Consider the following 26869-nt stretch of genomic DNA (forward strand, 5'->3'; position numbering starts at 1 on the left):
CTTGTTTGAGACCTAGGGTCAGGCTTGGCCACCCCTTCCCTGCTGTGCCTGAGGTGCTCTGGCCCTCCTCCCTCCTCCCAGTGACCCCAGATGGCCACATCCTAGACTCAGGGCCTGGGGGCCTGAGAGCTCCGAGCTGCCAGCCAGGCCTTCCCAGGCTGTGGCTGAACAGGACACAGGGGCCCACCTGCAGGAGGAAAAGGGCGTAAGAGCCTCTGTGCTCAGCAAAGCCCACACATTCGCTTGTGAGGTGGGGCCACAGTCAGAGCTGGGAAGCTCCCTACCAGCCAGGAGCTGTGCCCTATCCCCTCCAATTGGTCTCAGGCAAGGGGAAGAAGGGAAGGAGCAAGTTGTGGTCAGCTTGCCTTCCTCAGCCTCCTGAAGGCAGGTTGGCCTGCCCCAGCTTACCCAAGGGGAACTAGGGAGCACCCACCCCTAAGTCAGATTCCACCCTTGGGGCCATGAAAGCAACCAGCCCCAGGGCAGTCTGCCACAGGGATTCACAGCAGCCTTCCCATGCCAGGAGTAAGGAGACATGCTGGCAAGGGTGGGTTTGCATAGCTGTGGTGGCTAGGAGCCACAAGACAGCCCTGTTCCCTATGGAATAAGCAGCTTGGAGACACAAGAGGAGCCCAATGATCTGGGAGGGAGGCTTACAGTAGAATGCCCCTCCCACTCACAGTAAAAAACCACAATGCCACGTAGGTGCACTGGGGAGGGCAGGCTGGCTGCAGGCACAGCTGGACATGCCGGGGCTCTTGTGGGTTGCAAATGCCCCCCTTCTCCCTCCACAGACCCACATCCCTGCCCATCCTCTTTCACCGTCCCCCTCCCACCAAACACACACTTTCTCGCCAGACACAAAGACCACAAATATTGTATTATTCCATTTATGTGAAACTTCCAGAATAGGCAAATCCATACAGACAGAAAGGAGATTAGGGGGTGCCAAGGGCTGGGGGAGAGACTGCTAATGGGTCTGAGGTCTCTGGTCGGGGTGCTAGAAGTATTTCAGAACTAGACACAGGAGATGGCTACACAACATCAGCAATGCACCAGGCACCCCTGAGTGTGCACTTGCAAATGGCCCAAATGTGAACTTGGTTATGTGAAGTTTATCTACAAACATGTGTCTTTTAAAAAATAGAACACAGTACAGGTGCTCTGACTCTGACATGTGCATTTCTTTTTTTTTAAGATTTAATTTATTTCGTTTTAGAGAGAGGGGAAGGGAGGAAGACAGGGAGAGAAACATCAATGTGCAAGAGAAACATGGATGGGTTGCCTCTCATATACACCCAACGGGGGCTGGCGGGGGGTGGGGAGGGTGAGAGAGCAAACCCACAACCCAGGCATGTGCCCTGACCAGGAATCAAACCAGTGACCTTTCACTTTATGGGACGAAGCCCAAGCCACTGAGCCACACTGGTCAAGGCCATGTGCATTTCTTTACCATAAAAGAAAAAAGAAATAAATGACAGCATCAGGGGCAGGGGATGATCTGTGACGTCACAGGAGGGAGGAGTCAAGCATCTGGAGTCCTGGAGACCTGGGCAGTGAGCAGACTGGAGGGAACTGGGGGAGCAAGCCTGCCCCACCTGTGCATTCACCGGATCTGGTGTGAGGACAAAGGGACAGAAAAGTGAAGCCAAGCTGAGTGGGGGTAGGTCTGCCCATCACGTGTGGTCCTCTAGCAGAACAATGCAGACCACCACCCACCAGGCTGGCTCCCACACCCCAGCTCAAGCTGGCTGGCCCAGTTCCGGGGCCACCTCAGAGGAGCCTCCTTACCGTGTACTTGTCCCACTTCTTCTCGGGGTCGTATGGTTCCCAGCGGCTGGCAGGGAAGATGTGCTTGTTCTTCTCATACCAGCTCCTTAGCACCACCTTGCCTGCGTGTGACTGAGGAAGGGAGAAGAGCCAGGCCTTGTGGCTCGGGGCCACCTGGGGGCCTGGCTTCTCCACTTCCCCTTCCCTCCACTGCTCTTTCCTCCCCTGGCCCAGCGTCCCAGCACCACTGCACCTCATCCTTCTCCACAGTGGCATCGCTGAGCAGCCGCACGTCATCATGAACGTCGAAATTGAAGAGCGGCCCTGCAGGGGAGAAGCAGCCGACTCACCCTCAGGCTGCTGCCCTGATATGTTGGGGGCAAGCTGCTGAGAAGGGGAAGTGGCGGGGCCAGGCACACTCACCACTCTTCCCGCGTGCCTTGGTGACGATGAAATCGTAGAAGCTGTGGTGCTAGGGGCAGAGGGCAGGAAAGCCATGGCTGATGACCCATCCCAGCCTCTCCCACATCCTTGCCAACCCGCAAGCTGGAGGCAGGCACAGCTCCACACACTGCACCCCCAGCCCAGGCCAAGGCCCCAGAGCAGAGCAGAGGCTGTCCCACAAAGCTCCCAGCATGCCCAAGCTCACCACCCCTCCCACTGCCACCCTGCCCAGAGCTGTGGGAAGAGAGAGGGGACTCACATGAGGTATGATTAAATCCTCCTTGATGTACATGAGCTGCTCCACCCCTGCTGACCTGAGGGAGAAAGTCAGGAGGGTGTGGATGGATGAGGAAGCAGCCCGCCAAGGAGACCAGTGCCAGAGCTGGGAGACAACCCCAACTGCTTTGGGGCAGGCTGCGGGGTTGGGTGAGCACAGGTGTAGCACCCACTGTACTCCATCTCTAGGTTAAAAAGCTAAGGCCAAGACTCCCACCTGAGCTGCACAAGGTGAGAGGAATGGAAGAAGAGTCTTGACCCTCTTCTTAGGAGCATAGCACCAGTATGCCCCCTTCCTACTCAGGGAGTAGTCACCCTTGTGTGCCACAAGCAGCAGCCACCACATGAGGGTTCTGGTACCAGGGCTGGAACTACAGGCTCCATGCACACGTGCACACATGCTCACACTAACTCATGAGCCCTACCTGAGCTCACTGAAGTCTTTGCGCAGGATCTCAAGCGCCTTCTGCAGGAACTGCTGCATAGTGTTGCCTTTTTTCATCTGCATGAGTGGGCCACAGAGCCAGCACCCAGGATGCCAAAGGGTTGGGAAGGAAACATGAGTCTGTGGAGAAGGGCTCTCAAGAAGGCCCCCTGGCCTCCAGGCCCCTGCCAGGGACCCCAGAACCCTCACTACCATCGCAGGTGGCCAGGCTCCCTTCCCTGCTCCCCTCAGGATCCACAGGGGCCACCCCATGAAGGGGCCTGTTGGGTTCCAAATTCAGGCTTGAAGTCCCTCCTCACTGAATCTTAGGAACACAGGTAGTGGGGTGCAAGCCCCACACCACCCACCTTGACTGTCCGCCGGTGCCCAGAGCCATCCCAGTAACTGAAGGTGATTTCAATCTCCTCACCTACAAAGCAGAATTACCACTTGGCCTCCAGAACCACATGTCCCCAGGTTGCACAAGCTCCCTGGGCTCAGTCCCCAGCCCCAGGCTCTCACCACCCCAGCACCCCAGGCTGGGCCATGCAGGTCCCACTTGGTGAGCACTCACTTTTGATCTTCTCCTGCTTGGCTTCCCATTCTTGTCGCAGCTCTTCCCGGAGCCGATTCTCCTCCTCCTGGGAGAGGAAAGGGATATAGGCGGGAGACCCAAGGCTGCTCAGAGGGCACACAGGGCCCTACTCCCTGAGTACAAGTCTCTGCCAAGGTCAAGGCCAGGTCTGGGGTCATGCTGCCTTTACCTCGCGGTCACGGTCAGGTAAAAAGCTTGTGTCCACATCTGGGTTCTTCCCCAATTTCCTCTTCTTCATGGAGATCTCTGGAGCTAAAGGAAACACAGGCATCAGCTGCATCCTGGACCTTTATCACTCGGGCCTCAGTTCAAATGCCACCTCCTTGGAGGCTTCCTAGGCCATCCTGGCTGGGACACACTGCCCTCTGCTGCCAGCCACAGTGGCCTGCATGGTCCTCATCACAGTCCTTAGGTCTATGGAGACCTAAAAAAGGCACCCTTACAAAGGGGTCTTGACCTTGATCTCTACTGCCAGCAGATGGACAAAACAGGCGCTGCATTCTTCTCCCATCAGTTGTGACCTGGAGTACCTTGAGGATTTTTTTTTAAGTTTCAAACATTTATTAATCAGTGTAAACCCCAACAGAATACATCAACATGATTCCATGTATTTGGGGAAAATATTTCCTGGTTAAGTGGGAAATTGTGTGGATGGCTTCTGGAAGACCTTCATTCTAAGCAGCTTCATACTGAAACATTTCATTTAGAACTCTGGACCTTCTTTCCTCAGTTTGCTGTAATCTACACTCACTGAGTAGAACTTATATTGCTCATTGGGACCCAGCTTGTTCCAGGGTTCTGGGTTATTCTTTTTGTCCCAACAGACATCTGGGTTGAACAATGTCAGGCACATGACATACTGCACTGCCCCAGTAACTCTGGCTCCAATAAATACAAAGAGGGGGATCAACCGCTGCTGGGCCCAGCGCAGCAACAGCCCCAGGTGTGGTGCCCCAACTTGGACTTGGTGTTGGAGCCGCCAGTGTGCTGGTTGGGGAGTGTCAGCTGGTGGGGCAGGCATGTGATGGACACACGCTTGGGAGCCTGGCCCTCACCATCTTTGTGTTCTCTCTCTCTGCCTTGCGCCGACAGGCTGACTCCAGCATTTATTTGTTAACTCCAGGTTCGTCCCTTTCCCTTTCCCTTTCCTTTCCTTTCCTTCCCTTTCCTTTTTCCTTCCTTCTTCCCTAACTCCCTTCCTTCCCCAGGTGAACCATATCTACATTGTCCCTCTGCCCCACTCAGAGGATTGGATGGGTAGGATTCGTTTTGGATGGGTAGGTCCCCCGCTGCACCAGGAGCTGTGTTCATCACAGTCACATATCCGATGTCTCATCTAATCCTCACAACAGCCACAAAGAAGCATGGCATTCCTTTTCCCATTTGAGAAAACTAAAGCCCAAAGTCCCATGGCTACTGAGATCAGAGCCAATTAGAAGAAGGGAAGGAGAGGCCAGCTTTGCCAACATCCTGGACTCTGGGACTCACTTTCCCCCATTAGGACATGGATGAACTAGAATGGTGGTTCTTTTTTTTTTAAGATTTTATTTATTTTAGACAGAGCAGAAGGGAGAGAGAAAGAAGGGGAGAGAAACATCAATGTGTAGTTGCTTCTCATGCACCCCCTACTGGGGACCTGGATCTGGTCCACAACCCAGGCATGTACCCTGACTGGGAATCGAACCAGCAACCCTTTCAGTTTGCAGGCCAGCACTCAGCTACAGAGCTACACCAGCCAGGGCCTAGAACAGTGATTCTTCAACTTGTTGGTCTCAATATCCTTCATCACTCTTACAAGTTACCACGGACCCCAGAGAGATCTTGTCTGTGGGGGCGGTAGCCATCGATAGTCACCAAATTAGAAATTGAGCCTGAGAAACACTGAACACTCTAGAACAGAAAAACAATCACTGTTACCTGTCAGAGTGACAATGCCATGTCACGTGGCCTCTGGAAAACTCCACTGCATATCCAATGAGAGAGTGCAAAAGGCCAAGAATGTCTTTCATGATTATGAATGGTTTTGACTTTGCAGATCCCTCAAAAGGGTCTCAGAGACCCCCAGGGGTCCTGGACCACTCTGAAAAACACAGACCTAGAAGACAAGCCTGCACTCCAGCCTACTGCTCCAAAGCAGGGTTTCTAGGGCTTGGCTGCACATTAGAATCACCCAGAATGTTTTTTAAAAAATCCCATGCTGGTACCCCATCACCAGGTCCCCAAACCAAAACCTCTGGAGGGAGGGAAGCCCCAGCGGATCCCCGTGATATACAGTGAGGTTGAAGGCCTTCTCCCAGACCTGCGCTGTCCAAAACAATGGTCCCAGTCACACAGATGTGTAGCTTGTATGATGATGTACTGATGGTAACATTTTAAATGCCACCAAATGCCACTAAATGCTTTATGTTACTAAGGAATACTGAGAGTAACTTCACTCGTTTCCCATGCTTTACTGTGGTTCCAGGAGGCTCACAGGCTTTCTCCTGACCGCCTCAGCTTCTCCCATTAAAGCTGTCACACCCGGACTGTCACCACACTGAACAGTGCCACCTTGAACCATTCCTTGGACATCACGCTTTCTAAACCAGCCCAGGCCTGTCACACTGTACCCTTCTGAGTCCTGAAATGTGTCCCTCCTGCCACTCCACTTCGGGGCTCACTCATTTCTCAACTCTACACATTTCTGCAGCCCTCTATCTCTCTGGATATTATTGAAATCCCCCTCATCCTGATGGCCCAATTCAACTGTCCCCCATGGGACACTTTCCCTGAGCCCTGGGTTGGCCCAGGCCCTGGCAGACTGCATGCTGAACCACGTGATTCCCGTAAGAGAGATAGTGCCCTGCTTTTGTCCGCCTGCCCCGGCCCTGGCCCAGCCCAGAGCAGGTGCATGGCACATGGGGTCCCCATGCTGGCTTCGTCCTCACTCCCCAGCCTTCCCAAGTTGTCCCTATAACCTCTTGTTCTTTCAGCTGAGAACTGCACTGCCCAATTAGTAGCCACTGAATTTCTGTAGCTGTGTCAACTTACACTGAAATTAAATAGAATTTAACAATTTGGTGCTGCAGTCACACAGCCCATATGCTCAATGGCCACTTGCCAGCACAGACACGTACATTTCCATCATCATGGAGAGTTCTACCGGCCAGCCTGACCTAGACCATCCTCTCCCCACCTCAGTCCATCCTTCATGGTAACTACAGCAGCTTGCTCTGGCAGCCACTCACACTGGAGACCCCATGCCCCTGTATGGGCACCACACGGCTGCCTCTGACTCACTATGCCACTGAAAGTGAGCCCCACCCTAACTCAGCTTCACACGCAGTACACACTTGGCCCTTTCTCTCCTATCTTGACATGGGAGGTTTGGGCCCACAAATGCAGTGGGCAGTCAAGGCTGGGTGGTGAGTGCTTCTTCACTCTAGAGCCAGGCACAGAGCACTGCAGGCAGGATCCCTCCCTGGTGCCCCAAGCCTGCCCTCACCTTCCCTTTCCAACTCCTCCTCATACATGGCCTCTTCCTCCTCCTCCTCGCCCACCTCCTCTTCTTCATCCAGGGTGAAGGACAGGCTGGAGATCTTCCTCTTAGCCTCCTTCTTGCGTTCCTTCTCTCGCAGCTTCTCCAGCTTTCTGCCAAGGTATGGATAGCCGTCATACACCGCATCCTCACCCCGAGGCCCCTTCCCTGACCCAGAAACACCTATGTGCTCAGCGTGGGGCCCACGTTGTACAGACCTTGAGGAGTCCTACTGCCCTGGGTCACTTCAAGATCATGGGCAAGGTTTGATTAAGACACAAGGGTACCCCTTCAAGATACAGGAACAGCCTGACCCAACCCCAAGCATTAGCTACATCTCAGAGGGCGGCTACTGGCGGGGAGGTGAGGACTCACAGCTGTAACTCCTTTGACTGCTCCTTCTTGGCCAGCTGCTTCTCGCGTTCCTTCACCAGTGCTTCCTGCTTGGCCTTCATGTCATTCAGGGTCACAAGTCCTATGAGGCCAGGAGACATGGCGGTAAGGACCAATCACCCACGGCCAGTGAAGCAATAGGCCTCTGGGTCCAGGAGAAGGGAACATGCATGCTTTACTTGCCCACTGTGCTGGACTTGAGCTCCGCCTCCACAGCATCATAGTGTGCAGAGAACTTCTTGTCAATGTTGGATTTCATTATGTTCTCCTGTAAGCAATAAAAAGTAGCAGTGAGGGCCACCCACCACCCCACAATGGAAGTGGGGACCTGAGCCTGGGCTCCAGTCCCAGATCTGCTCCTGGCCTATAATGACCTTGGAGAAAAAATGCCCTCCTTCCTTGGTTGATGGAAGGTTCCACAGGGCTACAAGGGGCTCTTTCAGTGCTGAGGGGAGTCAAATGGGGTTCTCTCCCTGTGACCTCTGAGCTGCTCTGGCCCCTCCCCACCTCCTGCTGAGGACCAGGGTCCCTCAGTAGCTGGAGCCACAGGCTCTACCTGGCTTTGCAGTTTTTCATACCCAGCTTTTATTTTATTTTTTTAAATATGTTATTTATTTATTTTTTCAGAGAGAGAGAAAGGGAGGGAGAGAAACAGCAATGTGTGGCTGCCTCTCATGTGCCCCCTACTGGGGACCTGGCCTTCAACCCAGGCATGTGCCCTGACTGGGAGTCGAACCAGCAACACTTTGTTTTGCAGGCTGGCACCCAGTGCACTGAGCCACACTAGCCAGGGCTCCATACCCAGCTTTTAAGCTGAAGCTCTGGAGACCCAAGCCAAGGGGGACAGGAGAATGAAGACGGCCAAGGGGCCTAGTCCTTCACTGAACAATGTTGCTCCCTCTCAGCTCCAAATGTTGCCAACATTTTCCCCCGAGGCCTCCTCACTCTGGCTCAGCCCCATCCCGTGTAGGTCCCCTCTCTGGCCAGTGGCCTCCAGAGGAGGTGGCCAGCAGAGAAATGTACCTCTGGCTGGCCAGAGTCAGCACCAAGACAAAGGGGCGTGAATTGAGGCCTCAGCAGGACTCAGCATGGGGCCACTTCCTTGTACTCATCTTCCATAGTACCTAAGGTAGGAGTCCGCTCTCGTCCCTTGTGTCCTGAATCCACACTCTTCCAAAAGTCTCCCACAAAGGCCCACTCCTTCCTTCCTGACTTCTCACCGAAGACCTTTGTGAACAACTAACACCCCTGATGCTCTTGTCTACCTTTGTTTGGGCACAAAGGGCTCTGGAAAGAGCCTCAGCAAAGGGCGGATTGGCCAGGGCCTGCCCTTCCTGGTATCCATTGGCTCAGGACAAAGACCTCATTCTCAGGGCTCAGGAGCCACAGCCAGGATGCCCTGTGCCTGTGAGGGGCTCCCCATTGTGACCAATGAAACCACTGACTGTTGCTTCTTCCAGTTGGAGGCTTGTGGTAAGGCAGTTGGGCTCAGCCTTCTGGGCCCATTTTATAGATGAGCAGACTGTCGCCGGCTCGCTACTGCCCCTTGCTGGACACCTGCGAGCAAGGGCCCGGATCGGCTCGCCGCCCACGCTCTATGCCCGCCTACCAGGGTTGCGCTGGGACCCAGTGGACAGGGGCAGTGGGCAGTGCGCATGCTCTGAGTCGCCCCGGCCCAGCCCGCACCTCGGCGATCCGCTGCTTCATCTGCTCCATCTGCTCGCGTTGCTTCTCTCGCTTCTTCATCAGGTGCATGGCGCGACCCGCCTCGCTCGCGGCGCCCTTATACTGAGCCATGGTGGCAGCAGCAGCAACAGCAACAACAGCCAGGCAGAGTCAGCGGCTCGGTTGACCGCGGCGTCCGGCGTCGGTGCAGTCAGGAGACGCCCGCGCGCGCTGTGACGTCGGCCACCCGGGAACGCGCGGGTGCCCCGCCCCAGCACGTGACTGCCGGGCGCCCTACGGACCACCGGCGGCCGGCTTAGTGCCCCCCGTTTCCCGCCCTCCGTTTCGACCCTCTCCCCGCCTTACGCCCGCTCCCTGGGTTCGGCGTCAATTCCTCAACGTTAACCCGAGGACAAAGGCTAGGTTCCCCAGTCTTACTTCCTCCTGTTGATCCTAAGGCCGAGCATCCGGGCCCTCCACTTCCTTGATGTTGACCGAGCCCAGGGCCAGACTGCCGCCTGCTGCTGCCCTGCCTGAGGCAGCTCGTTTCCCTTGCTCCCACCAGTTTAACCCTCACCCAAGACTGGACCCAAATCCTCCATTTCCCCAGACCATGACACTATGGCCTGGGTCCCCTCTGCCTCTTCTTCCTTGACTTGGAAGAAAAGACTCTGCTCCCTCCTCTTTAACCCCCACCCCAGACCCCTCTCCGTTTCACACGGACACCCAATGGTTGTAGTCCTGGTGCCAGCACTAACTGGCTGGGAGGCCCTGGGCAGGTTAATGTGACCTGTTTCCTCTGTATAGGCCCTTTCAGTTCAGGAGCTCTTTAATTCCCTGATGAAGAAAGTGACCTTTTATAGCCATCAGGAGCCAAGCTAAGCCAGAATCCCAAACTCATAGGGACAGCATGACATCTCAGGAAGCCAGGGCCCCACCCAGTGCCCAGCTTTTAGAAAATAAAGCTGAAGATCTGGGCTTAGGTTTCCACACAATTTTATTGGGAGGTTTTGTTTTCTGTGAAATACACTAGAGGTTGGGGAAGGGCTCATTCACTTTGCAAGATAAGGGTTTCCCACCACTAAGGGAAAGTCGTGGAGGGGGGTACACTGGGGGTCTGGATCCATTTTCCCACCTCCTTCTGCTTTGCTCACATTTCTCTCTCAGCAAGTACCAAAAGACACAAACACAAAGACACAAACAAAAACAGTAAAATCAACCTCCAACAGGGCCACACCCAAGCCCTTTCCCCTCCGGGTTGCCTAGGTAGCCAAGGGAGCTGCTCCACAGCCCCCTGCACAAGACTGCAATGGAGGGGTACAGCACTCCCTTCTCAGACAGGGTGGGCAAAAGTTAATAAATTAGAATAAATTAACGGGGGGTGGGGAATGAAGGATGAAACTTTGTGCTGGGAGGGCCCCTTCTCTCCAACACACAAGAGACTTGGTGGGGGGGAGGCAGGGGACATCTCCAAAGGCCACTACAGTGGGAGGAAGTGCAGTGGGGGCAGAAGTCAGCTTTTCCTCCACGTTCTTCCCAAACAGAGCAGAAGAATCACTGGTAGGGGGAAGAAACACACATAAGGAGAGGAACCCTCTTTTCCCAGGATAAGTAAGGGCCAAGAAAGAGAACGCTATCCAACCCCCGCCCCCCATCTCCCAAGCCATCACTAAGATTAAGGATTTGGTCAGTGAATCAATGAGGTGGGTGACAGGAATGTGGTGGGGGACGCAGAGGATGCTGGAAACAGGGGTGCCCAGCCATGCCCGTCTCCCTAGCTCTGGAGAACAGGGGAGAGGGTATCCAGGGCTGGGGGAGGGTCAGCAATCACTGGTCAGCTTCTCCAAAGACATCATTCTGTTTGCGCTTCATGTTCTCAAAGTCAAAGGCGGAGCCTGCCATGCGCTTGTAGATGTCTTTGATGTCATTGCATGTTGTCTCAAAGTGTGTGGTGGCATCATAGGAGCAGGAACAGAACACCTGGAAATGGTGACAGCCAGGGCCCAGGGTGAGTTGGGCAAGGGCCCTGGGCAGGCAGCCAGGAACCAGGGCTGAGACAGGCTGCTTACCTGGCTCTCGGAACCATCGTCGATGGGCTCATACAAGTCACTGATGGCCACAAACCTGAGGGGCAGATGGAGGAGAGGGGACAGGCCTCACAACCAGCCTTGCCCTTCCCTGGTCCCCATCCCCCAGTCCTTCAGCTCCTTGGCCCCCTTCCTCCCCCAAGCCCCTCACTTCTGGTCAATGGGCTCCAGCAGCTCCAGGGCTGGCTCAACCTCCTTTTCAGGCTCCGTGGTCTCCACCGTGGTGCTAGCAATGGCGATGTATTTGCCCTGAGCAGCCACGTTGTGTGCATAAGAGATCATGCACACGTAGATGTCTGCCAGCAGGAAGCAATCGGTTAACATGGGTACACAAAAGGCTCCTGGGGGTGGGCTCAATTTGGGCCTGCCTGCCCCTCCCCAGCTCCACACAGCAGGCAGCATCCAAGCTGCCATCCTCATGAAGGGGAAGAGTCCAAGCCACCCAATCCCTAGAGCCTCAAGTCATGGGGACTGTGACTTGGGTCCCTGTTCTTCCATGGAGGGATCAGGCAGAGAGCCCCAAGACTCATGAGGAGAGGCAGAGTCACCCCAAAGACAGTAATACCCTGAAGGACATGGCATAGGGCTTGGCTTGGCCTACCTGACTTCCTGTTAACCTGGTTCTGGGGGATGATGATTTGGCAGGAGTTGGCATCGTTGGTGTTCTTGATGGGGTGGCTAAGGATACAGATGATGCGGATAACCTGGCCAGCCTTCCGCACACGGTCTGGAACATAGCTGGGGTCACAGATCAATTGCTTGCATCGGGCCACCTGTAAAAGCACCAAAAGGCCTTGTCTCTATCTAACACTCCCCTAGGTAGTCATGGGGATGGGCCCACAGCTAGGGCTGGAAGCTCTGGCAGGCAGGGTACTCCTCCAAGGTGTCACCACTGCCCCTCTTGTAGCGTACTGCTTCATCCTGCATCTCAGGGACACCCCACATGCAGGACTGGGTGACCCCCTTTGGCTGAGACACTGTGATCAGGGACACTCCCTGGACCAGTGACTGACATAGCACGTGGGCTTTGAGAGATACCTCTCGCCAACAGGAATGGCTATGTAGACTTCTATAGTTCCAGTGCCCAGCCCAAAGCCCTCAGAACTGAGTAGCAGCAAACCCAGCAGAGACAAGATGACTGGGAAGAGAGCCTCTTAAGAACTCCACCCAGACCATCATAATTGCACTGTGGGGAAGGCTTACCTCTCCCTCAGACTTCACACCCACCACCTTGCCGTTCTCCATGATGATGTCATCCACAGGTTTGTTCAGCATGTATGTTCCCCCATAGATGGCACTCAATCTGTGGTGGGGAGAGTGATGGTGAAGGATCCCACCCAGGAGACCCCACCAACGCTACTGCATCTTCCCCCCCTCCATCACTGGGATGCAGAGAAGGTTGCCCCAGGCGGGTAGAGCTCATGAGACCCGATGGTTCTTCCCAGATCTATCACCCAGAATATCCTGCAAAGGGGAGCCTAAGGGTGGCATGACAGCACAGCTCCTCACAGAAATGGTCTGAGAAACAAAATGGAGGGCTCCAGAGAAGTCTTGACTCAAGGTTCCAAGTACTCTAGTGCGGTCATAGTGCTGCCTGACTCAGGCCAGGAGCAGAGCAAGCCCCATCTGCAGTGGCCTGGCTCTAAACTCTGCATTTCAACATACTGCTGCTGCATTCCCATTACTGAAGGAAGATGCAGAGTAAATGAAGACTGCATGGCTGAATATAAAATGCTATGAAAATGCTCAAAGGGGCCATTCCCATTCTTGGCCCTGGTCCTACTCAGTACTGCCAACTGAAAGAAGCCATGCCCTCACCTCGCAAAGCCCTGAGGCAGCTCGCCAAGGCCATAGAGTGGGTATAAATACGGGCTCTTGCCATACCGGGCCAGGGACTCGCTGTACAACTTGATGCGGTTGATGGTCTCAAGACAGGGCTGGTCCAAGTAGCTGGAGGGACAGGGTCAGGAAAAGAGGCTCCAACAGCAGAATCCCCAGTTCACCCCCACCTAGGCACCAGGCCAGCATTCCCCCACCCTCAATGGCCTGAGGAAGCCTATGGGTTAAACACAGGGAATGAATGGAAAAGGCAATAGATGAGCGTGTGACTGAGTTCAAGAGATGTGCACAGTGGGCCGAGGGAGCAGCAGGCAGGAGAAGGGAGGAGAGGGTGCAGGCCAGGCAACATGCAGTGTGCCATGCCAGTTTCCCCTCACTCATCAGTGCGGTAGAGTGCCAGGGCATGGCCAGTGAAGTCAATGACGTCCTGGCCCAGGTCGAACTTTCGGTAGACTTCTCGCATGCTTGTGCTCTGGGGGTCAACGCCCTCAAAGGTCTTCGGGTCATTCTCATCAAAGTTTGCCACAAACACTAGGAACTTGCGGAAGCGCCGTTTCTCAAACATACCCATCAGATCTGCAGAGGCAATGTGAGGAAAGCCTTCGCACCACAGAACATGAATCCCTCCTTTCCACCAGGCAGGCCAAGAAAGCAGGTTCCCTAGCTCCCAGCTGAGTTCTCCCGTTAACCACCGTGTGACCTTAGATTAACCCCTCTGACCTTCTCAGCCTCAGTTTCCCACCTGTACAGGTTCAGAGGGCCCTCCCAGTTCAGACACAGGAGGATGTTTCACTGGTCAGGTGGTGGAGTCCCTGTCAAAGGCTGAAATTTTTCAAGAAGGAGTCCCCGCTCCACATCCCCTCTGCATGTGGACTTCCCTCACAGCAACCCATGTGAGGCACAGTCTGGGTCAATATTGGGAAGACAGAGCAAGGGGCTTCTGGTACTACCAGGGGATGTGACTTTGGGCAAGGGGCGCCCTGCTCTGAATGGATGCCCCTACCCCCATGATTCCCTGGCTCAGGGGACCCACACTCACTAGAAGCCAAGGCTTCAGTCTCAGTGGATGGCACTTTGTAGATCTTGCCCCCCTTGTAGACAAAGCTGCCTTCTACCACCTTGAAGTCCAAGTAGCGAGTCACCTCTGTATACAGCAGCATCTTTACCAGCTGTCCTGCAAGTCCATGAGGGAATGGCAACATATCAGCATGGCTCCCTCCACAAACTCCATCTGCTCTGGCTGCCTTTTTATGAAGCCTGACCCTTTTCTGGTTGTCCCAATCACAACCCACAATACCTCCTTGGTCTCCCTCACCATTGGCCATGAGGAATTTGGGGATCAGGTCAACATTCCAGTCTCGGCCCCGGCCCATTGACTCAGGTGGCCCCTCCAGCAACTGAAAACGCTTATACAGCTACAAGCAGGAAGGAGAGAAAGAGAGGTATCTCTAAGACCATCCCTCCCTCCCCCACTCCCCCTTTCCCAGAGAACCTAAGGAGTGCTTTAGCACCCTATGCAAGCGGTTAACAAGGGATGGGCCTGGGCTCAGGTGGCCTCACCTCCTCCAGGGGTGTGATAGAGGAGCTCTCACCCCCATAGTAGGGGTTCCGGTCCATGTGCAGCACCTTCTTCCCGTTCACAGACATGATGCCTGACAGGATACATTCCTGGGGAAGAGGCAACATTTGCTGCACTTCTGCCCACATTCTCACCAGTAACCCTTGTTCCCCACCCCAAATCAAGGAGGAGAGCAAAGCTAGGACTCTGCACCAATGGACGGCTCCTTGCCTCCTTTCACCCTCTGCAGGCCACCTCACCTAAAATTGGGGGGCAGTGGCTTCATCTGATCACAGTCTGCTTTATAACCTTGTGGGGCAAAGAGGTAAAGAGAAATAACGGAGGCATAGAGGGAGAGCATCCAGCAGACACACGGAAGGACTATCAGCAACTACCACGCCAAGAAAATTATCTTATCTACATAGAGCGTAGGAGGACAGATAAGACACAATGAGCCACAGAGGAGACCCAGCTGGACAGTGAAGGGCCCGTGGAAGAAAAGGGAAGAAAGGCGTAGGATGGTCCAGGAATCGCAGGCCCCACCCTGGGCTGCTGGCTCCTCCAAGTAGTCCCTGACCCTGAACCTTCCAGCCTGGGGAGGGGCTTCTGCGTCAAGATCAAGGGAGAGGAGTCTCTTAGAGGAGCGGTCTACCAGGGTTTGAAGGAAGGGGGAAAATAAACATCCTCACCATTCACTGTCAGTAGCCCAAGGACAAAGGCTGAAGGCACTAGTCAGCCTGAGAGCTCCAGGGGAAACCAGGGTGGGGTAGCGGGAATGTGGTCACTGCCCCCACTGCTACTCCTTCTGGAACATTCCCTGGGTCCCCAGGTCCCATAAAAACCTGGGAAAGCAGGATATGGGCCCACCCTGGTGAGGCCCCTTAACCCGCGGTCCTTGTACTTCATCCTCACCAGGATTAGCGCAAGATAGGAGGGGATGCTGGACCGGCCAGCGGTGCGGGCGATGTGTTGGGATTGGTATCGAGGGGTGGGCACTGGGGGATCTAGGGCCGAGGTGGGGGGGAGGGCATGCAGGCTGGGATGGGGAGGACAGAAAGGGCCGACGGTCGGGGCCTGGGGAGTCAAGGGGGCAAGAAAAAGGGCACCGTTTCTCAGAGAAGGGGCCATGGTGGTGGACAGAAGCCAAGTCGTAAGGGGGTGGGCACAGGTCTGTTTTTTGGGGGGACCCGAGTGCCGGGGGCGGCAGCACCGGGGATGGCAGTGACAGGATGGGGCCGGGGGCGGCAGCACGGCAGGGAGGAGAGGAGGGGGCGATGCGGGGTTCTAGGCGCCCAAGGCCGCACTTACTGTGAGGCCGGTGCCCAGCACGATCACATCGTATTCCTCATCCATGGTCAGGCCTCAGTGCCAGCACCGTCGGCTCCTCCTCCTCCTTCACCACAGCCTCCGCCGCAGCACTGGACCAAAGATGGCGGCGTGTTGGCCACCGTCAGACCCCTCCGCCACGTCAAAGAGTCCCGTCCCCTCCCTGTGCTCCGCAGCGCAAGGTCCGGGCCACCGCCTCCCCAGCTCGCCTCCCGGGAGGGCTGCCAGTGCCTAGGCCTCAGCACCAGTGCAGCTCTGCTCTCTGAGAGGCCTGAGGGGAGTGAACCAGGGCGGGGAGGGCGGGGCAGTCCAATGGCCGGTGGTGCTGCGGTTGAGGGATCCGTGCGCCGGCCTCGGCTCCCGCCCCGCCCTTCGGGATGCTTAGCGAGGCCCCCAGGGCCAGGCACACGCCCCTGCAGTAGCAGGGGACAGTCCCAAAGGGACCTGAGGGCTACTTTTGTCACGTTAGTAATCCCCAGGTGCTAACCACCCTGGTCCTTCCTGCCTGCGCACTGCAGCCCCTCTCTACCCTAGCCACTTAGGGGACCACCTTGTTAAAGACCCACTGCATCTCCCCTAGCTCCCTGAGGCAGTCCGTAGACCCCAACAGGCCTTCCCGCCTCCCCCTTGGCCTGACTTGGCTTCAGCTACATCTGGGCGGCTCTCAGGAAGCCCTCAGCCAAGTGCATCCCTCCTGTCCAACACAGAAATGAGTGACAAGAGGCCAAAGCATAGCGACCCATCTTTATTTTATTAGGAAGGAAACCCACAGTGCCTAGGCTCCTGCTAGGCATTCCTGGCAGGAGCTGCCAAAAACCAGTGAGCACACCCAGCCCACCTGCCAAGGAGGTCCCTTCCTTCTCAGGCCACAGAAATAAGCCCCAGAGTACTGCTTATTGTTAGCACATCACCAAAAACACCACCATCCAAGTGGGAATCAAAAAGTACTTCCACCCCTCAACTCAGGGAACATCCAGCTCCTGGCTGCAGAAGGGAGCCTAATAAAGCCTGGGGAGGGAGCACTCACTACACAAAAGCACTATAAACAGCAAGGGGTGATGGTGGAGACATGAAAATAAATAAGGAGAAAAGGGGAGGTGGATGGGGCTCTAAAATTTATGTCCCCTCCCCTCACAATCACCAACTCTGGGAGATTTGTCTACTATCTACGTAGAATATGTACACCTGTTGACAGAGATGGGGGTGGGCAGCCCCAAGGAAGTCCCTCAGAGGGTTGAACAGGAGCAAGACAGGCTGAGGGGAACTGGGGGTTCATGCTATGGTAGGAAGAGAAGGAATTCCTTCAGTCCAGCATGCCTTGAGGTGAGAAAGTGACAACCTGTACACCATCACACCCTCAATCCCCAGTGGTTACAGGGTCACACAATCTGGGTCAAAGTGATGGTGGGGCCCTTGTGGTCATCAAAACGGTCCATGGTCTTGAGGCTGAGGATCATGTGCAGGCCGTAGGTGAAGATGAAAAGCATGAATAAGGAGGTGAGCAGCCCCATCCAGATGCCCGGGGAGAAGAAGCCGGCACAGTCACTGGCGTAGGAGAACTGCTCGCCTATCACGTTGAAGGCCTGGATCTGGGGGACAGAGAAGACCACATAGCCCCACACAGAGGGAGGCCCAGTAAGGGTTGAGGTTCCCAAGTTACTGGGCAATGCAAATCTCATGGGATGGGAGCCCAAGCCTGAAGACCAGGCCTCCACTCCCTCCCCTCTCTACCAGGATCCTGCTACCTCCAGCCTGGGCTCCTCTCTGCTCCCTACCTGGAAGTCCTGAAGAGTAATATGCCAGAGAGAGGGCTGGGAGCTGCTGGGCACAAGAAGACTGCCTTTGTTGTTAAAAGTGCTGACGTACTGGCAGTGGAAGGAGTAGATGCTGGGCCCTGTGATCTGGGAGGCATTGAAGTAGACTACAGAGCCATTGCTGTGGATTTCAAGGTGCTCCATGGTAAACCAGTGCCGGGCCGACACTGGGTAGAAGCGGTTTGCCAGAATGAACCTGAGGGAGGCCACAGGGGTGTCAGGTTGCTGAGGAAGCCAGAGCCACACCAGTCCACCCACACTTCAACCACTCCTTGGACTCACTTGAATGTCACTGTGGTACCAAAAAGTTGTTCATAGGTCAGCGAAAGCCTGCAGGACCAGAGTAAGAGGCAAGCTGTTAGGCTCTGAAAGGGCCTTGGGCATCTTAGATCAAGGTGCTCAAGTCTGCTCCTACCTAAGCTGCCTGGGTCCTCATAGCCACCTGAAGAGGTAATGCCCCCACTTGACAGATGGGAAAACTGAGACCCTGTCACATTCTAGATCAGGAGCTAGTATGCAGGTCACCTACCTCCAACTGAGGGCTCCTTCCTCTGGCTCCCCTGAACCCACTGCCCCTCCTCCTTTCAGCTCCCCCTTGGGGTCGTTGAGGTGCCTGGGTTTGGCTTTGGGAGTGAGGGCAGTCTCTCTCGCCCCACAGGGAAGGTTTGGGAGCCCCAGAACTTGCTCAGGCCTGGTATGCACCATAGTGCAATCTCCTTGAGTCTGCTCAAGGGGGAGGCGTCAGGTTCCCAGGTGACTGGGCAGTATTAACAGCCAAGGTTCCAGTCAAGGACTAGAAGGCACAAGGAAACAGAACTCTGAGCAACACTCACTTTGAGGGCCCTCCAATAGCCCCACCCCGTGACACCAGCAGCATTCCCATGATGAACACACACCCACCTGAAGTGACAGGTATTTTGCCCTTACCTGGCAACAGACTCATTCCAGAAGGAGCCGGTCAGGTTGAGTTGCTGGACCCCAAATGTCATGGGGGTCAAGTCTTCCCAACGTTCCCCATATTTCACTGAGAAGTTCTGGGCCCAGAACAGGATCCGGGGGGCAGTGTCATTATAACTCACAGGGGCGTGGACCACAGGTGACACTGGCTGTTTTTGCAGAAGCTGGCGACCTAGCCCTCCTGCCACCATGGCTACATCACGGGCCACCTGCAGAAACAGCCCACGAGCATTCTCTCAACGACCCTGGGAACAGGCCCCAAACCAAGTTGCCTGCCCTCACTGTCCCTCTCTCCACCATCTGTAGTCCCACCGGTCATACTCAGAGGCCCTTCCTCCCAGAGGCTTCCTCCGGCTGGCCCCTCAGCCTTTGTGACATTCCCAGCCCCCCTCCCCCCAACTTAGGAACACTTGGACTTACTGTCTGAGCATGCCAGCCCATAAGACTGACAGGGCCCATGGAAAGCCGCCCTGGGGAGGAGTAAGCAGGACTTTACAGTTCATGTTCATCCGCCAGACATTGGCCCAGGAAGGAGCTGGCCCCTGCTGAGGCCACTTGGAGCCACACTCCCTCTGGGCCAACTCACCATGTAGCCTCTGCCCACACCTCCCAGAGCCCCTGCAGCAGGGCACGTACCCTGGAAGGGCGGACCGCTGTGAGGGCCGCTGTGTACGGGACATCTTCAGACTTGAGCATGCTCAGCACTTGCCCAATGATCTCATCTGTGGGGCAACGGGGAGAGCAGAAAACCAGGTCACACGTAGACGCTCACAGCAATACTTCCCATGGCCTGTTAGAAACCATCTGACCTTCACACAGCAGAAGCCAGCAGAGGCAAGGTTGTGCACTTCCACATACCACACTAGCACCCCTTCTTGATTGAGCACCATGAGGTCACTTCACTGAAGTGGGAACCACCAGATGTCTGCACGGTGAAATCCCCCCACCCCCAGCAACTGGCATGTCCTCTGTAGTGGGACACTGAGACCCTTGAAGAGTCAGCTCCCCTCAACTTTCAACTAGTGTTTTCACTTTCCATTGAGGATCCCTAATAGCAGCTGCTTCTCATCCTGCCCACCCCTATCTCCCCTGGGACACCTGTGGCCTTGGCTGTCAACTCCCTAATGCCAAACCCTAACTAAAGTGAAAGAAAAACGACAAAGATACAAGAAACTCCAAACCCACCCTTAGAAGGTTTCCAATGACCTTTTCACCGGGAATGACTGTCCTTTATAGCAAAAAGAACAAAAGTCTTCAGAACTGTTTTTTAAAATGTTGTCCAAACTTTAGGATTCATGCTGCCTGAATGGAAATCAGCTCCAAGGCTTCCGTATGGAGGACCCCTAGACAACCTGAAATCTCTGCCAGGAAGGGCCCAACTGAAGATGAGTGAGGGCCAGCATTTCCCTGGTCAGCTGCCAGTTGCTCCAAGAAGCAGGAGAGCCGCTCTGGGGTTGAGGAGGGGCTGAGGGGCTGTGGACCAGCTCTCTGAGGCAGAGGGCTGGATGAAGATGGAAAACATGCACTCTCCCTGACCCTACTTACCATTGCCTGTGAGGACTTCCCTGGGTGCCATTAGACCCGAGCTACAGAAAAGACGGAGTGTTAGAGCCCCCACAACCCAAAGAGCTCTCCACCACCCCCGGCCACATCCTCTCTGCCCCTCTAGCCTGTCCTCCACTCAACGCTGCCATCCTTCCCTGCTAGCCCCATTCACCCAGCACACTCTAGCTAGGAGCTCTGGGAACCATGCTCGCCGCTCCCTCTACATCTTTGCTCACCTCAGGACCCTGCCCGGAATCCCTTGCCCCCGCTTTCACAGTCCCACTCATGTCCCTGCCACCTGCTGCATGAAAGGGTCCTGGCTAGGTAAGATGGAGCCCATGTCCACCTTGTCTCTGGAGGCTTAGTTCAGTGCAGGGCACCAACTCCTGAGTCACAGCCCAGCCGGAGGCCCTTCTGGCCTCTTCTGGCCATACAGGGCACCTTGTGGAAGGGCTTCAAGGTTCTGAATGGGAGGACTGTCGTTGTTGACTCAGTTGTGCTACCAGAGCCCAGAGCCTCGAGGCTGGAGGCTGGGCCATACCTGGCTGTGTAGGGCAAGCGGATGAGCAGCAAAGCTGGGAGGCTAGCATTGAGCTTTAGCTCCCGAAGGGTGGCCAGGTCCACGTGCAAGGGGCTGGCCCCAAGCTTCTCCTGAAGGTAAGTGGTCAGAGTGCTGACTGCATACCAGTCAACAGCAGGAAGCACAAGAGAGGAAGGGGCCAAGTCCAGAGCATTCTGGGGACAGAGCATAGGTGGGGGATGAGTTAGCAAGGGAGTAGTGGGCCTGAGCCAGCCCCCCAAACCACTCTGGCAGCCCTCCTCTGTCAAGCCACACCCACACCCACATAGGAGTCTCATTCAGGACCAGAAAGAAAACATCCCACACTCCTAACACTCAGGCCTTTCTACGCACAAAGCCAGAATCTCTGGTCCCTAAGGGAACAGTTCTTATTATGCTCGGGGAGGGGGGCAGAACAGCCCCCATGATCTGTAGCTGGGAGAGGACTCTTACCTCCAGGTTAGAAAAGGTGCTGTCCTGCTTGTTCCCAAACACACCACCATATGCCGTGAAGTCCTCGATGCTCAGCTAGTAGGGAAGCAGGGAAGAGGGCCTCAGAAGGTGGGCCAGGGCCAGGGCCAGAGCAAGGGGCAGACACTTTCCCTGCGTGTTTGCAGGGCCCGCAAAATCTCATTTAGAGTCAGATTTGGTTTGGTCAAAAGAGCAAGCAAGGGCAAGGTAGGGGTGGGGTTGGGGTCAGAATGGAAGGTTCTTTCTTTTCTTTAGCACCCTCCTTGCAGGGGGAGGGTTAGAAATCAGGGAAGGCAGTCATGGGGTTGGGAGGAAATCTGTGGGCAGCTGACTTGTGGTAACCTCAGGAGTAAGAGTCAGCTGCCTGCCTGCAGACAACAGGAACTGGGTAGGGAAGAAAGAAGCTAGAGGAAGGGACTAAAGGGGACATTTAGAAGCATCTACTGTATGCCCCCCACCCCTGATAAAGGGAAGTCAGAAAAAAGAAGAACCCGCATACCAGTTGCAACAGCTATAGCCACCTATGTCCAATCTGGATGAGATTTTTTTTAAAGAAGGGTGAGAAGTCTCCCACCCCACCAGGTTTCAGTGGAAGCGGAGAGACAAGTGAAGATCTTGGAATATGCTGGAGAAAGCACTTAAGTCTCCTGAGCTTTCCTGACCACAGTAACCTCGACGCCCATCCCTTTTCCTCTGCAACCTAGAGATGCCCTTCAACTCCCGCCCTCCACCCCAACTCCCAGCTTCTTCTGGATTTTCCCAGTTAGGCCTGGAGGCGATCTTAAACAGTTTCCCTAACCTCATTCTGTTTAGTATACACACTTGCCCAGCTTCCTTTCCCTCCTGGCCAGGAATCCTGACCTTGTTTGGACACCTGGGCTCTCCTTCTGAAAGCCTAGAAACTGCCACTATCTCCTTATGCCACTCCCTGCTTGAAATAACCCAAGGCTCCCTACCACATTTAGAACTGCAACCAACCCATTCCTCCTCATCTCCAGGCTACCTGGCTCACCATCTCCTACCCCTTCTCTCACTCTCTGTACTCCAGCGACACCAGCTCTTCCATGGGCTCACCAAGAGCACTCCTTGTCCAGGGCCTTTGCACCTGCTGTTCCCTCTGCCAGGAACGCCTTTCCCCTACAGCCACATGGCTCTGTCCCTCCCCCTGTTTAGGTCTCTGCTCAGACACCACCTCCTCAGTGAGCCCCTGCCCAATCACTTTTATCTCAAACAGGGATGTCAGTCACTCTTGTCCCCTTAGCCTGCTTCTTTTTTCTGTAAACACTATAGCACTGACATTATATAAGAATTTAGCATTTATTTGTCATCCTCACATGAAGGTCACCTTCCTCAGGGTGAGGGCATGGGTGTCCCCAACACTTAATAACTGGTACATAGTAGGCAGTTCGTATTTGGCCGGTGGGTGAATGCCATAAGACAGGGATCCAGCAAGGTGTCTTACATGGATATTAAGAACTGCTCCTCAGAGCCCTCTGATGAGGGGGTATTTCCATTTCATAGGCGCAGAAACTGGCATTCGCAGATGATTCCAAAGACTGTTAAGCAGTAGAACTAGAACTGAGTTCCAGTCTGACTACATTATTTACCACCTTCTGGAAGGACTACAGGAAAGTGTGACTGCCACAACCTGCCCACAGAGTGACAGAGCAAGACTACAAGGGACATGAGCCATACAGGCCAGGAACAAGGAAGGGACAAGCACAGGCTCGATAACTTCCCAAACTTACACTGCCCTAGAACCTTCCCACGGTCTAAATGCTTGGTTTGGGAGCAGAGGGACATGGATGGGAGGGGAAATAGTGTGCTGATTATGAGCACAAACTGGAGGGGCAGGGGATTGACATCTGACAGACTCAGGCCGGGGCCAATTTTGCTGTGCAAAAACCAACCAAGCATTTCACCCCTACAAGCCTTAGTTTCCCTGGCAGTAAAACCAAGATAATGACATCAGCTTAGCACAGTGCATAGGAAGCACTCAGTAAGTGATCATTTTGAAATTTCTACTATGATCATTACAATTAGAATCACAACTCTGCCACCCATTAGCTGTGTGACCTTGAGCCAGTCACTTCCTCTCCTTGGGCATATGTCTCCTCATCTGTAAAGAGGTTCAATAATCCCCACCGTGTAGAGTAGGTCAGATAAGTGCATGGTACTCTGTAGGCATCTGGCCTCTGACCACTTGCTTCCCCCAATCAAGTTGATGCAATTTCTGGGCCCCCACTATTCCCATTGAAGCTTCTTTTGCAGGCCTTCCCCAGAGAGGAGCCACACCTCCCTGCTGTTGGGACAAGGTCACTTAAGTTTCCCTTGGGGAATGGGCTTCACTATCCTGGGGGCGGGAGGCGCGGGGGGGGCCTGCCTGCCACCTGATGACAGAGGGAGAGAGAGCTGGGGCAGCGCACCTTGTCCTGCAGGAACAACAGCACATTTCGAGGGCCCAGCTCCAGGGCGGGGTCTAAGTAAGTAGAGAGCTGCAAGTCGCTGGTGATGTGGCCCTCATGGGTGTCGGTCGCAGGAGCCCACAAGTCCCTGCCAGTGGACAGAAGAGGTGCTGTCAAGTGAGAGTGCATGGCTTGAGATTCAAAGCCCGTGAGCTCCCACCTTGATGCGTGGGTCTGGGAACTCTGACCCGGCCGACTGGCTATCGGCCGTCGAGAAAGGGACAGTCCCCTCTGGGCCTCGGAGCTTCTCGCTGAGCACAGCCAAGAGTCGGACGAGGGTACCCTAGCCCCCACGGTGCGCAGCACAGCCCACCCCAGCCCACCCCAGCCCACCATTCCGCTCACCGGTCACTCGACCACAGCACCAGCGGCACCTGCTGCTCCGTCGCTGTCGCCGCCACCACCAGCAACAGTGCCAACAACCTCATTTGCCAGAAAGCCGGGGCCCGCCTCGTCCCCTCCCGCACGCAAACCGCCACTGTCGCCGCCATCACAGCTTCAGGCTCTACAGCCTCGTCCTCCACTGCTGCCACAGATCAGGTGACCGCCGCCCCCGCCCGAGCTCCGCCCCGCACCACCATTGGCCGAAGTGCAGGCCTGGGGCCAGGGCCACAGAAGATTGAATAAAGCTCATGCCACTCACAGCCGCTCCTCTTCACTGATTGGCCATACGTGTCTTCAGGTGCGCACGCTCCGTGTAGGAAAGGGGACAGGTCGAGCTCAGTCTGCTTCCAACGCCACCCTGTGGAAGGCTGCTGGCACCTACGGGACTGGTGGGGCGAAGCTAGCAGGGGGCCAGGGAGAGCTTCCGCTCCACAGGTCTCCACACCCACGACTTCGCCCATGTTTTAATTTTTCTGCTTAAAATTTAAAGAGTGGAACGCCTGGAGAGGGCATGGAAGCGCCGTACCCGTTCTCCATATTTTGCCCTATGCATCTCTTCATCTAGCTCTTCCTGAGTTGCGCGAGAAGAGTGATGCTGGCAATTCAGATGTGCCAACTAGAAACCGTAAAATACTTCCTTCAAGTGCAAAGTTTCTATGTAGAAGAATTGTTGGAATGATCTTTGTGTACAGGAGTTCCAAAGTTGCTGGAAAGCGGAAACTATATACTTTCAAACTTCACTGCTGCACAAGTGGAGTGACGCAAGCTTTGTCTGTAGAGGATAGTGAATAAATAGCATTGGAAAAGAAGATGCTCTCCTTCCTGCTCAGCCCGCATGATTTTCTCCAGTGCCAAATGCCTGCAAGTCATAGCTTTCACAATATTTTCTCCAGCTTTCAACTCACACAGCAGCAGTGTGTACGAGAGCCCCAGAAAACTCAAGTCTGCACCCCAGCTCAGGTCTCTGCTTCCCGCACCATCTGTCTCCTCAGCCCTTAGCCCTGGAAGTACACCTGCAGGAGGTCCTGTGGGGCTGGCTGCCCAGAGCCACTCTGGCTCAGATTGTACACAAGTGTGCTGAGTTCCTGAAGAAGAGGGCCTCTCCAGCTCCCGGTTCTAGCAGTGCCTGCAGTGGTGCCCCAAGTTCCTCTGCATGGCCAACTGTCTGTGTGCACACCCATCAGCCACAGTTGCTTGGTCTCCAACTGCAAGAATTGTTCCTGCAGTTCTGGTAACTGTGAATCAACTCTGGCCTGGGCAACCCAGTGAACTTCTGTACCATCCAGAGGGCTGAAACTACATCTTTTAATGAGAGCCCACCCTTCCAAGGAAGCTTGTCCTTCCTTGGATATAATCTCTTTAGAGTTTGCTGTGTACCTTTAAAGTTACTCTCCTATTATTGCTTAATAATTTTTATTTTAAGATACCTTTAAAAAAGTATTTCTTGACCTTAGAGAGATAGGAAGGAGAGAGAGAAACCTCAATCAGCTGCCTCCGATACACGCCTTGACCAGAGACTGAACCCCTAACCTAGGTATGTTCTCTGACCAGGAATCAAATCCATGATCTTTCAGTGCATGGGATGATGCTCCAACCAGCTGAACCACACCAGCCAGGGCTTAATAATTTTTACATTAAACATCCTGTACTTAAATTACTGTGTGTTGGGAGACCATTTCCCCTGTATTTCTTGGCATTCCTGCACAGTTGTGGTCTTCTGAACAAAGAAAACTGATAAGCATATGTCTCTCTTCCTGGAGACATTCTAAGATCATTAAAAATTTCCTTCTTCTTTCTAGATACTTGCTTTTAGCTTACATTTAGGGTAATAAACCTGAAAATAGTTTCCCCCTCCCTATGGAGGATTTGTTTAATTCCCGAGTAAAGATGTGTGTGTGTGTGTGTGTGTGTGTATCTTGGATGGCAGATGTGCCAGAAATGCTACAGAGCTGCCAGTGTCATAATTTCAGGGTTCCTCTCCTGTGGGTACAACTCTGCTACATGTGCAAGGTAACCAGCACTAAAGTGTTCTATGAGTAATAAACTCTGTTCTATGAAAAAAATTGTAAAAGTGGTTTCTTTTTCCTGCAGATGGACCCTGTGTAGGGAGACAAGAGGGCCCAGGATAACATCCAGAGGAACACCAGCAGTTATAATGGTCAGGGAGGAAGAGGGTCCGGAAGAGAAATTGAAGGAGTGCCAAAGAGGAGGGGAGAACCAGGGAGAAGCTTGGTTTCAAGGACACCATGATTAACAAAGTCAGTGTCAACTGCTGCCAGGAAACAGGTAAGATGAGAACAGAAAACTCTTCCTTGGATTCAGCAATAACTGGAGACTTTGGTAAGAGTGACAGCAGTGTGAGGAAATGCAGGCATGGTATACAATTGTTCTTTCTCAATATTTACCTTAAAGAGAGGAAAGAGACCGAGTGACAGCTAAAGTCAGAAGATGAGAGACACTGCCTCAAATGAATTGGGAGACTTTCACCTTTTTCTGTGCCTTTTTTTTTTCTCAGATTGGTGACCAGTAGAAACAAACAAAAACCCTGATAACTACAGCCAAATATTGAACTCTCATTAAGGATATGTACACTGATTTACTTGGGAGGAAGTGAACTGATATCTGTAGCTTAGTTTGGAATGCACCAAAAATAAAATGAAGAGAAGTGTTGGTACAGAGATAGGTGTGTGATAAAGCAATGATAGTGAGAGAGAAAGACAGAAATGTCAATGTGAGAGGGAAACATCAATAGGTTGCCTCCCGAACGTGCCCCAACTGGG

The 26869-nt window shown here is 54.2% G+C and overlaps 3 protein-coding genes across 3 annotated transcripts; all 3 read right to left on the bottom strand.

Moving 5' to 3' along the window:
* Positions 1 to 1429: 1429 nt before the first annotated feature.
* FAM50A (family with sequence similarity 50 member A) lies at positions 1430 to 9320 on the bottom strand. Its single transcript, XM_028522938.2, has 13 exons — positions 9106 to 9320; positions 7603 to 7687; positions 7402 to 7501; positions 6994 to 7139; positions 3679 to 3761; positions 3489 to 3555; positions 3283 to 3344; positions 2916 to 2992; positions 2474 to 2528; positions 2194 to 2242; positions 2024 to 2094; positions 1792 to 1902; positions 1430 to 1615 (listed from the first exon to the last, which is right to left on the bottom strand). Exons 1-13 carry the CDS (start codon positions 9214 to 9216, stop codon positions 1607 to 1609), a joined length of 1026 nt encoding a protein of 341 aa, XP_028378739.1. The 5' UTR covers positions 9217 to 9320; the 3' UTR covers positions 1430 to 1606.
* Positions 9321 to 10063: 743 nt separating this feature from the next.
* GDI1 (GDP dissociation inhibitor 1) lies at positions 10064 to 16171 on the bottom strand. The gene is made up of 11 exons (XM_028522934.1): positions 15877 to 16171; positions 14571 to 14678; positions 14326 to 14425; positions 14050 to 14184; positions 13388 to 13586; positions 12990 to 13121; positions 12375 to 12474; positions 11773 to 11944; positions 11323 to 11467; positions 11154 to 11208; positions 10064 to 11064 (listed from the first exon to the last, which is right to left on the bottom strand). Exons 1-11 carry the CDS (start codon positions 15919 to 15921, stop codon positions 10912 to 10914), a joined length of 1344 nt encoding a protein of 447 aa, XP_028378735.1. The 5' UTR covers positions 15922 to 16171; the 3' UTR covers positions 10064 to 10911.
* A 452-nt stretch (positions 16172 to 16623) lies between these two features.
* Positions 16624 to 24255, bottom strand: ATP6AP1 (ATPase H+ transporting accessory protein 1). Its single transcript, XM_028522933.2, has 10 exons — positions 24051 to 24255; positions 23667 to 23793; positions 21223 to 21297; positions 20752 to 20945; positions 20211 to 20251; positions 19302 to 19387; positions 18636 to 18874; positions 17991 to 18038; positions 17670 to 17904; positions 16624 to 17483 (listed from the first exon to the last, which is right to left on the bottom strand). The coding sequence occupies exons 1-10, from the start codon at positions 24194 to 24196 to the stop codon at positions 17274 to 17276; spliced, it is 1401 nt and encodes a 466-aa protein (XP_028378734.1). The 5' UTR covers positions 24197 to 24255; the 3' UTR covers positions 16624 to 17273.
* Positions 24256 to 26869: the final 2614 nt, after the last annotated feature.

Source organism: Phyllostomus discolor, chromosome X, assembly GCF_004126475.2.
Source record: "Phyllostomus discolor isolate MPI-MPIP mPhyDis1 chromosome X, mPhyDis1.pri.v3, whole genome shotgun sequence".
Taxonomy (NCBI): Eukaryota; Metazoa; Chordata; class Mammalia; order Chiroptera; family Phyllostomidae; genus Phyllostomus; species Phyllostomus discolor.